Source organism: Sphaerodactylus townsendi, linkage group LG17 (assembly GCF_021028975.2).
Source record: "Sphaerodactylus townsendi isolate TG3544 linkage group LG17, MPM_Stown_v2.3, whole genome shotgun sequence".
Classification (NCBI taxonomy): Eukaryota; Metazoa; Chordata; class Lepidosauria; order Squamata; family Sphaerodactylidae; genus Sphaerodactylus; species Sphaerodactylus townsendi.
Window position 1 is genome coordinate 3,305,437 of NC_059441.1, and position 11,182 is coordinate 3,316,618.

General features: G+C 48.3%; 1 protein-coding gene across 1 annotated transcript in view; it reads right to left on the reverse strand.

The window, feature by feature from the left end:
* The window catches only part of MEGF11 (multiple EGF like domains 11), a 96,798-nt gene extending 85,834 nt beyond the window's left edge, over positions 1 to 10,964 (reverse strand). The window contains exons 1-5 of the mRNA XM_048482083.1: positions 10,890 to 10,964; positions 9,438 to 9,515; positions 8,782 to 8,910; positions 7,498 to 7,575; positions 6,028 to 6,164 (exon numbers count right to left, since the gene is read on the reverse strand). Coding sequence (XP_048338040.1) covers positions 6,028 to 6,164; positions 7,498 to 7,575; positions 8,782 to 8,910; positions 9,438 to 9,515; positions 10,890 to 10,964 — 497 coding nt within the window. The remainder of the gene's footprint in view (positions 1 to 6,027; positions 6,165 to 7,497; positions 7,576 to 8,781; positions 8,911 to 9,437; positions 9,516 to 10,889) is intronic.
* Positions 10,965 to 11,182: the final 218 nt, after the last annotated feature.

Consider the following 11,182-nt stretch of genomic DNA (forward strand, 5'->3'; position numbering starts at 1 on the left):
TGACTTCAGTCACAGAACCTGAACCCAGTTCTCCACGTAGGAGTCTACTGCTCTTAACCACTGCACCACACCGGCTCTCAAAGCATCCAAAGCTAATTGGTTTTAACATAATCTGTATTTTACCACTCTTTATATGCCATTAAAGGTTTTGTATTTGTTGTATTTGTTGTTGTTGTTGTATATCAGACCGAAAAATTCACCTGCCCCTTGGAAGGAACATAAGAACATAAGAACAAGCCAGCTGGATCAGACCAGAGTCCATCTAGTCCAGCTCTCTGCTACTCGCAGTGGCCCACCAGGTGCCTTTGGGAGCTCACCAGCAGGATGTGAAAGCAATGGCCTTCTGCGGCTGTTGCTCCCGAGCACCTGGTCTGTTAAGGCATTTGCAATCTCAGATCAAAGAGGATCAAGATGGGTAGCCATAGATCGACTTCTCCTCCATAAATCTGGCCAAGCCCTTTTTAAAGCTTTCCAGGTTAGTGGCCATCACCACCTCCTGTGGCCGCATATTCCAAACACCAATCACACGTTGCGTGAAGAAGTGTTTCCTTTTATTAGTCCTTCTTCTTCCCCCCCAGCATTTTCAATGGATGCCCCCTGGTTCTAGTAAGGAAGGTGCTCCAGTCCCTCAATCATCCTCGTTGCCCTTCTCGGCACTTTTTTGATCTCTTCAATATCCTTTTTGAGATGTGGCGACCAGAACTGAACACAGGACTCCAGGAAAGAGAACTTGTCTCTCACTACATCTCTGAGAGGAGGCAAAGCCAAACTGAACCCTGGAAAAATGGAAAAGAGCACGGAGTCTTTCAGTTATTTGGGGCTAGAGTTGCCAACTTTGGCTTGGCAGATCTAAATCATAACTCTTCTTCTTTTACCCTTCTTCTCCCAAACTGCTACTTCCCCTGCAGTCCGGCAATCAGCTGTAATTCCAGGAAATCTCCAAGTTGTACCGGGACATTGGCAGCTGGCAACTGAATTTATCAGGCCAGGTTATTTTTTTTTAAAAAGCTTTGGAGGTTACAATGAAGGGCTTCCTCTGCAGGGGATTCATCGATGCAAATGCGTTTCATTTGCATATCTCGTAAACACGGAGCGCTCCCTGTTAAATTTATTGCCACAAATATCTAAATTAAATTAAATGTAATCCATTATGCTTTATAAAGGAACATTACCCCAAAAAGGCTAAAGTTAATAATAGAAATGGGGGCTCACTGCCAATAAAATTATTAGAAGCGATAACATCTCTGCGGGGAAAAAAAATTGCATCTAATTTCAGCAACAGGCCACAGAAATAAATCGGGACTCGCGCAGAGAGCATTTCGCTTTTTTTCTGTGTTGGAGGTCACTGTTGAGCGCTAAAGTTTCCTGCCTTTTGAACTGAACAGTCAGCAATAAAAAAAACAAGCCAACCAGGGCCTGTATGGTCCAGCAACTCCCAGAAAGCACAAAGAGAAAGACAACATTATGCAACAGAAAGACTGTTAACGGATATGCTGCATAAGAACATAAGAACATAAGAACAAGCCAGCTGGATCAGACCAGAGTCCATCTAGTCCAGCTCTCTGCTACTCGCAGTGGCCCACCAGGTGCCTTTGGGAGCTCACAGGCAGGAGGTGAAAGCAAGGGCCTTCTGCTGCTGCTGCTGCTGCTCCCGAGCACCTGGTCTGCTCAGGCATTTGAAATCTGAGATCAAGGAGGATCAAGATTGGGAGCCATAGATCGACTTCTCCTCCATAAATCTGTCCAAGCCCCTTTTAAAGCCATCCAGGTTAGTGGCCATCACCACCTCCTGTGGCAGCATATTCCAAACACCAATCACACGTTGCGTGAAGAAGTGTTTCCTTTTATTAGTCCTAATTCTTCCCCCCAGCATTTTCAATGGATGCCCCCTGGTTCTAGTATTGTGAGAAAGAGAGAAAAATGTCTCTCTGTCAACATGTTCTACCCCATGCATAATTTTATAGACTTCAATCCTATCCCCCCTCAGCCGTCTCCTCTCCAAACTAAAGAGTCCCAAACGCTGCAGCCTCTCCTCATAAGGAAGGTGCTCCAATCCTTCAATCATCCTCGTTGCCCTTCTCTGCACTTTTTCTATCTCTTCGATATCCTTTTTGAGATGCGGCGACCAGAACTGGACACAGGACTCCAAGTGCGGTCGCACCACGGCTTTATATAAGGGCATGACAATCCTTGCAGTTTTATTATCAACTCCTTTCCTAATTATCCCCGGCATAGAGTTTGCCTTTTTCACAACTGCCATGCACTGAGTTGACATTCCCATGGAACTATCAACTAAGACGCCCAACATGCACTAACATGGATGCTAACTGTATGCACAATAAAGTTGGAAAGTTACACTGCAGTCCTGTGCAGAATTCACAGGCTTCAAAACCCAGTGAAATCAGCGGGCTTAGAAAGATCAAGCCGACCAGGGTGACATGATAAGGCTTAAAAGTCTAAAAATACTTTACTGGGATTAAGTCCTGTTGAACAAAACCGGGGGCACTTCTAAGCAGATCAGGTTAGGAATGCAAGATTTGCAGTCGAAGATCCGGGAGACCCACATTTGAATACTCTCGCTGCCATGGAATACTCTCTCTGCCAGCATCCAGGTGGGTCATGGTATATAATGTGGGTATCTGCACCTGTAGATATATGTAGATATATATGTACGTGTGGGCATGGGCGTGCCAGGATGCGTGGTGGAGAGTGCAGCAAGCCAGGCGGTGCAGGCCGAAGCGGAGTCACGCCCTTCTCAAGCCAGTTGACTTCAGTGCATTTAGAAGATGGTTATGTTTTAATTTATATATTGGTATTGTTTTAGGGTAACTCATTTTGTTCACCGCCCAGAGCCCTTTGGGGGTGGGCGGTATATGAAGCCCAATAAACAAACAAACAAACAAACAAACAAACAAACAAACAAACAAAACTAACTGCACCAGTGGCTCAAAACTCAATTATAATGTATTATTCTTAATAAATATTTTGCCAGATAACAGTCTCTGTGTGCCATTTAAACTATTTGTTTACAAAACCAACAGTAAACTTTTTTTTTACAGAAGTAACACCTTATCAACATCTCAACTGTTGTTTAACAGAGGTAACAACTTATAAACCCCTCCTTTCTTAAATAACAAACATCAAAGTGTTGTTGGGCTAGAAGACCCCTGGGTTGGGTCACATCTCGTCACAAGGACTTAGTTTGGTCTCTCTGATGGGACCTGGAGTTGGCCGGAAATTACACGTCCGGACTATAGAGCTCCCTTCCCCTAGAGCAGAGGTCTGCAACCAATTGGCCATGCTGGCAGGGGCTGATGGGAATTGTAGTCCATACCATCTGGAGTGCCAAAGGTTCGCCACCACGGTTCTAAACAGATACTCCTAGTTGTAACTGTGAACTAAAGACGGACTCCAATAAGAATGGGACTGTGACAGTAATAAAGGGTAAAGGGGGCGGACTGCTCCATCTCTGTCTGGTGCTTATAGACCTTGGCCAAGGGCCACTGGCCAGGAAGACATTTCTCATTTTTTACTTGGAATCGCAGCCTTAAATTTCTGCATTCACATTCATTTTTCTGTGCGACTGTTAACCTTTGCATTGAGGATTCAGCTGCAGTTTGCTTTCTTCGCTTTATTGCTCGGGTCACTTTTTCTGAGCTTCAAAGCTCAGGCTACAGGCAACCTCATGGCCTCCAACTACAGAAGCGAGAATCTCCGATAGCGCGAGACCCAGCTCACCAGATGATTATCTTTCAGCCCTCCGGAATGAGGCTGGTTGGAAAAGTATTTAGAAGGGAGGAAGATGCATAAAAAGGAAGAAGGAGGAGGAGGAGGAGGAGGAGGAGGAGGAGAAGGAGGAGGAGGAGGAGAAGGAGGAGGAGGAGGAGGAGGAGGAGAAGGAGAAGGAGGAGAAGGAGAAAGAGAAGGAGGAGGAGGAGGAGGAGGAGGAGGAGGAGAAGAAGAAGAAGAAGAAGAAGAAGAAGAAGAAGAAGAAGAAGAAGAAGAAGAAGAAGAAGAAGAAGAAGAAGAAGAAGAAGAAGAAGAAGAAGAAGAGGCGGCAGTGGCAGCGGCGGCGGCGGCGGAGGAGGAGGAGGAGGAATTTTGATTTATACCCTGCCTTTATCTCCTGTAAGGAGACACAAGATGGCCGACAAACTTCTTTCCCTTCCTCTCCCCACAACAAACATCTTGTGAAGTAGGTGGGGCTGAGAGAGTTCTGAGACAACTGGAAACAAATCCAACTCCTCCTCTTCTAATAGTGGTGTGTGCACATTTCACTCGTTTGGTTGTGGTTCCATTGGTTAGTGGACAGCTTCCAGGTTCAACTCAAGGTGCGGGAGATCTCCTAGGAAGCCATTTGTAGCCTAAGCGTGGTGCAGTGGTTAAGAGCAGGTGGACTCTAATCTGGAGAACCAGGTTTGATTTCCCACTCCTCCACATGAGCAACAGACTCTTACCTGGTGAACTGGATTAGTTTCCCCACTCCTTCATTCCTGCTGGGTGACCTTGGGCCAGTCAGAGTTCTCTCAGATCTCTCAGCCCCACCAGGAGCAGCAGTGGTGCAGTGGCTAAGAGCAGGTGCACTCTTATCTGAAGGAACCGGGTTTGATTCCCAGCTCTGCCGACTGAGCTGTGGAGGCTGATCTGGGGAATTCAGATTAGCCTGTGCGCTCCCACACACGCCAGCTGGGTGACCTTGGGCTAGTCACAGCTTCGGAGCTCTCTCAGCCCCACCCACCTCACGGGGTGTTTGTTGTGAGGGGGGAAGGGCAAGGAAATTGTCAGCCCCTTTGAGTCTCCTGCAGGAGAGAAAGGGGGGATATAAATCCAAACTCTTCTTCTTCTTCTACCTGACAAGATGTCTGTTGCGGGGAGAGGAAGGGAAGGAGTGGGTATGCTACCTTTAAGGCTCCTCTACGAAATGTCTTCTCCTGTTTCCTAATTCTGTCCTCCAATCTTATTAGTATTTATTGCATCGGTCCTCAACTTTTTGGATCCTGTGGGCACCTTTGGAATTTTGAGCAATTAGCGCTGCACCAAAATGGCTGCCACAGGAGGTAGACCAAATTGAAAAGGGCCGCGTCAGGAGGCGGAGCCAAATGGAATGCCTCCCTTTTCACACATCCTGGGAAGAAGAAAATTCTGAGCAGGATATTGAGGTACACATGGACTTAGAAGAAGAAGAAGAAAAAGAAGAAGAAGAAGAAGATGAAGAAGAAGAAGAAGGAGGAGGAGGAGGAGGAGGAGGAGGAGGAGGAGTTTGGATTTCTATCCCCCCCTTTCTCTCCTGTAGGAGACTCAAAGGGGCTTACAATCTCCTTGCCCTTCCCCCCTCACAACAAACACCCTGTGAGTAGGTGGGGCTGAGAGAGCTCAGAAGAACTGTGACTAGCCCAAGGTCACCCAGCTGGCGTGTGTGGGAGTGTACAGGCTCATCTGAATTCCCCAGATAAGCCTCCACAGCTCAGGCGGCAGAGCTGGGAATCAAACCTGGTTCCTCCAGATCAGAGTGCACCTGCTCTTAGCCATTGCTCTTAGCCACTACACCACTGCTGCTCCATTCCAGTGGAAAACCATTTCATTTGAAAGAGGGCAGCCAGCAATAAGCCATAATTTACAGTGGCCCCGCCCACTTTCTGAAAAGCACTAATGGAAATACGGGAAGGAAACACTGGAAGGTGCTTAGGGTTCTGCAATGTGGCCCTAAGCCCGTGGTGGCGAACCTTTAGCACTCCAAATGTTATGGACTACAATTCCCATCAGCCCCTGCCAGCACAGCCAATTGGCAATGCTGGGAGGGGCTGATGGGAATTGTAGTCCATAACATCTGGAGTGCCAAAGGTTCGCCACCATTGCCCTAAGCACCAAAGGAAATACTGGAAGGCGCTTAGGGCCACATTGCAGAAGTCTATTTTATTGCATGCCTCGACCTATTCCTGTTGCATTAAAAAAAACTGCAATCCACCTTGCGTCTCAGTGGGGGAAGGTGGACGATAAGGAAAGTCAACACATACGTTAAAGACCTACCTTTCTCCCACATAGCCGGCGGTACACAGGCACGCCCCCGTCACATGATCGCACTGCCCGCCATTATGACACGGGCAATCCTGGCTGCAGTTCACCCCGTACGTTCCCGCCGGGCACGGCTGGGCGCACACAGAGCCCTGAAAGAAAAAAACACTCGTTTCAAATTAGCTGTTCCCAAATGGTTAGCCTGAAGGAGCGAAAAACCAACTGGAGCTCTGTGGCGCCTGAAAGGCGGACAGCGTTTGTATCCCCGCCGAAGTGTTTGCGAAGCAGATGCAGCGAAAGGATGCACATTCGGCGGGCGTTTTTTGTTGGAATTCTATAGGGCAATGCCCATCAATCTATTTGGAACTTCCATGATTAGAAGCAGTTTACCACTGAATACCAATTCATACAGTCAAGAGCCATCAATCTATTTGGAACCTCCATGATCAGAAGCAATCTACCACTAAATACCAATTCTATAGGGCCGTAGTGGCAAACCTTTGATGGTTCAGATGTTATGGACTACAATTCCCATCAGCCCCTTCCAGAATGGCCAATTGGCCATGCTGGCAGGGGCTGATGGGAATTGTAGTCCATAACATCTGGAGTGCCAAAGGTTCGCCACCACTGCTATAGGGCAATACCCATCAATCTATTTGGAACTTCCGTGACTAGAAGCAGTCTACCACTGAATACCAATTCATATGGGCAACGCCATCAATCTATTTGGAACTTCCACGATTAGAAGCAGTCTACCACTGAATACCAACTCATACAGGCAACAGCCATCAATCTATTTGGAACCTCCATGGTCAGAAGCAATCTACTACTAAATACCAATTCTATAGCGCAACGCCCATCAATCTATTTGGAACTTCCTCGCGCTTGTTGTGAAGCAGTCTACCACTGAATACCAATTCATACAGGCAACGGCCGTCAATCTATTTGGAGCCTCCATGATCAGAAGCAGTTTATCATTGAATACCAATTCCTAATCATAAATTTGGGGGAGAGGTATCACCTCCGTACCCTGCTCGGGCTTTTCCCAGAATAAAATGTGCCTGGCCCATTAGATGCAGATTAGATGGGCTAATCCTGCCAAAGGCACAGGTTTCACAATGGCGGTCCAAAGAATACCGAAAGCTTTTCTTAACCTGTGCCTCTGATTGGACCCTTTCAAGAGCATCCTCTGATTCCACCTTGATGGCTCCTGTCCCTAAGCTTGTGGAAACAGCGGCATGGTGTGCGTCTCTTTCTCTCTCTCTCCAGGAAGGCAAGGGGTCCATTTATCTTGATAACAAATGAATTCTCTCTTCATGTTTCAAAGACAGGATTTCTATCAGCGGATAATGAGACGTCAGTGCTCAGAGAGGCATTCCTCAAGAGAGGTGTGAATCTTCGGGCCCAAATGTGTGTTAGGGGAATACAAAGTGCCGTGGTTGGTTTTATTTTTGGAAGATCAAATGCCAGAGCAAAGTCACAAGCCGGTTTCGTCATCTCATCAACATAGGTTATTCCACCAGCAACTTCTTCCGAAAAGACAAATATTTCCACGTTGAGGAGCTGCAGCAACCGATTGCAATTGTATTAACCGCTATTAGGCAATTAAAAAAATAACAACTCAACTTGGTTTTACTTAACAGCACCAAGAAGAAGAATTAACAATAATTCTCCCATGCAAAGGTTTCATGAAGCGTGGATCCGGGATTAAGGATTACAGCCATCAGAAGTGATCTCGAGTGTTCAGGAATATTTTAGCGAGGATTAATGACATGTTAACACCTTCTAACCACCCTCTAGTATTATGAATCGGAGTGGAAGAACAATTACCCTTTTCTGTCCTTTCAATGCTTGTGGGAGGGAAGGAGCAGACGAAATCTGCGTTACGGGCAGAAATACAGAATCAAGAGGTTACTCTGTATTCAATGTATTGTCAAAGGCTTTCGCGGCTGGATTCCCCTGGTTCTGGTGGGTTTTCCGGGCTGTGTGGCCGTGGTCTGGTGGATCTTGTTCCTAACGTCTCGCCTGCATCTGTGGCTGGCATCTTCACAGGTGTATCACAGCGGTGACACAGCATGTAACAGACTTCCCTCTGTGATACACCTCTGAAGATGCCAGCCACAGATGCAGGCGAAACGTTAGGAACAAGATCCACCAGACCATGGCCACGCAGCCCGGAAAACCCACCAGAACCGGTACTCTGTGTTCGTTCACACCGCACAGAAGACATGCGGAGGCTTCCCAGATTATGGCTTTTTATGCAAGCAGGGCTTACTCCGAGATTGTTTGACCCACCGTGAGTTTTCCCACATCTTTTGTTGACACTTGAGGAAGTGTGCTGGATTGGGAGGCTCTTCGCACACACAGGCAGCTCCAGGCCTTCTTGGGTTTTGGCAGTTTTTAGCACAATCTCGTTTCCCAGTTCGCACAGACTGCTCTCCCCCTAACTCAGTGGTTCTCAACCTTCCGAATGCCGTGACCCTTTAATACAGTTCCTCATGTTGTGGTGACCCCCAACCCCAACATTTATCCATTTTACAGATGGAGAACACTGAGGCAGAGAGTCTTAGGTGACCCCTGGGAAAGGGTCGTTCGACCCCCAAAGGGGTCCCAACCCCCAGGTTGAAAACCACTGCCCTAACTGATTTGCTCAAAACCAAAGGGGCGGGGCCTAAGGCCAAGGCGCTGAGGAGGGGGGAGGGGATGGATTGGACCTCCGAGTATCAGGACTTAAAAGAAATTTTCCCCTCTGAGCCCATTTTGCGTCACGCAGGCCCTTCCAAGCCATTCTTTGCGCAGGTTGATGCCAGTGATGTGGCCACGGGTGGAGTCCTCCACCAGTGTGGGAAGGCCAGCCGGTTCCTCCCCAGTGGGAGACCCAAAGAAGTCAATTTCTTCCTAGTGGGGACCCAAAGTGGTTTACACAATCCCCCTCACCATGGACGTAGGTAAGGGGGGGGTCTCTCGGGTTTGAAACCCCCCCCATTCATGTCCGAAGCTCCGCCCACCCGTTTGTGGGTTTTTTAAACATTTCAGTGCTTTTTCGGTTTTTGGCCTGTAGGGGGTGCATTGTTTGGGCTAGCAGCACCAAACGTTCAGGGATTGTTTGGGGGACTCTCCTGATGACACTACCCGGGTTTGGTGAGGTTTGGTTCAGGGGGTCCAAAGTTATGGACTCCCAAAGGGGGTGCCCCCATCCTCCATTGTTTCCAATGGGAGCTAATAGAAGATGGGGGCTACACCTTTGAGGGTCCATAACTTTGGCGATGGCACCTGTGGGTGGACCTTGAGAGAAACAGCCTGAGTCCTTCCCTTTTGCTCTGGTTCCTCCTCCTGAGCATTTTACCTCCTTTGCCTAGATAAGGAGGGGTAAACTCCTGAACGCAGTCTCCTTCCTGCATGAATGGTCTAGGAACCATTCTCACAAAGACAGTGCCATAGTGCCCACGGGGTGGGGGTGTGTGCGACGTCACGGGCGGAGCAGCGGTGGAGGTGTGGCCGGGCTATCGAGGGGGCATGGCGTGGGCATGGCGTTCCTTGGCGGGGGGCAGGCGACGCTGTGGCAGGGGCGCAGGGCACGTGCACCCCCGGGCACAGTTTCACCTTGCTCCGCCCCTGCACAAAGACTCGTGAGAAGCAGAGCTGAAATCTCAGCCCGTGCCGGTGACCGGACAGCTGCTCGTGCTAATATAAATCAAGTCTCACTCAGGATAAAGTCACCTTTTGGTGTTTGTCCAGTAGTGGGATCCAAACATTTTAGTAACAGGTTCCCATGGTGGGGGGATTCAAACAGTGGCGTAGCGCCAATGGGACTGGGCGGGGCACGACAGGGGCGTGGCCGGGCATTCTGGGGGCGGGCCATTAATAATTTCTCTGTTACTGTAAAAAGCTCTTACTGTAAAAAAAAGTTCCTAATTTCCAGCTGGTATCTTTCTGCCCATAATTTAAACTCAGTATAGCAAGTCCTATCGTCTACTGCCAACAGAAACAACAACTTCTCCTCTAATTGACTGCCTGTCAAATACTTAATACTTTCAAATACTTAATTTTGTTTCTAGAAATCAAAAGAAGGAGACTTTCCTTAAACAAGGAACTTTACCATATTTCCAAAACATGTTTTTAAAACAGCCCAACAGGGAGAATTATCCCGTTTTCTACCGTCGCTAACCAGCCACATAGGAAACAACAGGACTTTATGATTTTTGGACCTAATGGAATTTCTAACGGAAAAGCAGACCCGATTAGTAGCCCCCTCTCGGCACACACAAATAATTAGTAACCCACTCTCGGGAACTGGTGAGAACCTGCTGGATCCCACCTCTGTGTTTGTCGCTCCCCCCTCCTACTCCCCCCCCCTCGCCAACCTTTGCAGCAGGCCGTGATCTCTGAGGCCTTGCGAGGTATTTTTAAAAATCCCCAAGTCACTTATTTGGGCTGATTCCAGTAGGTCTGCCAACAGGTTAATTGTCAAATGATGGAACAGCGCCAGAGAATGCAGCGCAGCCGAAAGAAGCGCTGGCGAATCCGCGGGGAGTTAATTATCACATTATTGATACAGATTTCAGATTCCCTTTTTTATTTTTCAAAAAACGAGAGCTTAGCCTTGCTTCCTTGACATGCAAAATTGGAAGCTGGGCGAACGCGGCGAAATTCTGCTCGGGATCAATGAGATTAGGACCAAAGGGGAAACCGCGCCAACCTCTTTCAGACCTTCTTTGGGCGCGGGACAAACCGTCCCCGGGGTCACACGGCAGCAGGGATTCCCATCTGCCTTTCTTCCTCCTCCCTGCCTGTTGCAACTGATATTTCAACCCCATTTCTACCCCTCCCCAACTCCAGTGAGCTCAGGGCTGCAAGACAGTGTCTCCTAGTTTTACAACCAGCCCAAAGCTGCCTGGTGAACTCGGGACAGAAGGATCAGGATCCCAGCCCGAGGCGAACACCCTCTTCATCCTGCCCCAGTGGCGCTCTGATAGGACAACAGCAGAAGGAGAAATTCCATTAACTAGCCTCTCTCATGCATAGTTCATATCCGCTCCACATATTCGATACGGCAGTTTGTTCAAATTGTGGTAACAGGGGCGGAAGCACGTGGGCAAGAAAGTTTAGTTCCACTACAAACTTCTGGCGTCCACAGATGCCTGCCAGCAGTGGCGTAGTGCCAACGGGG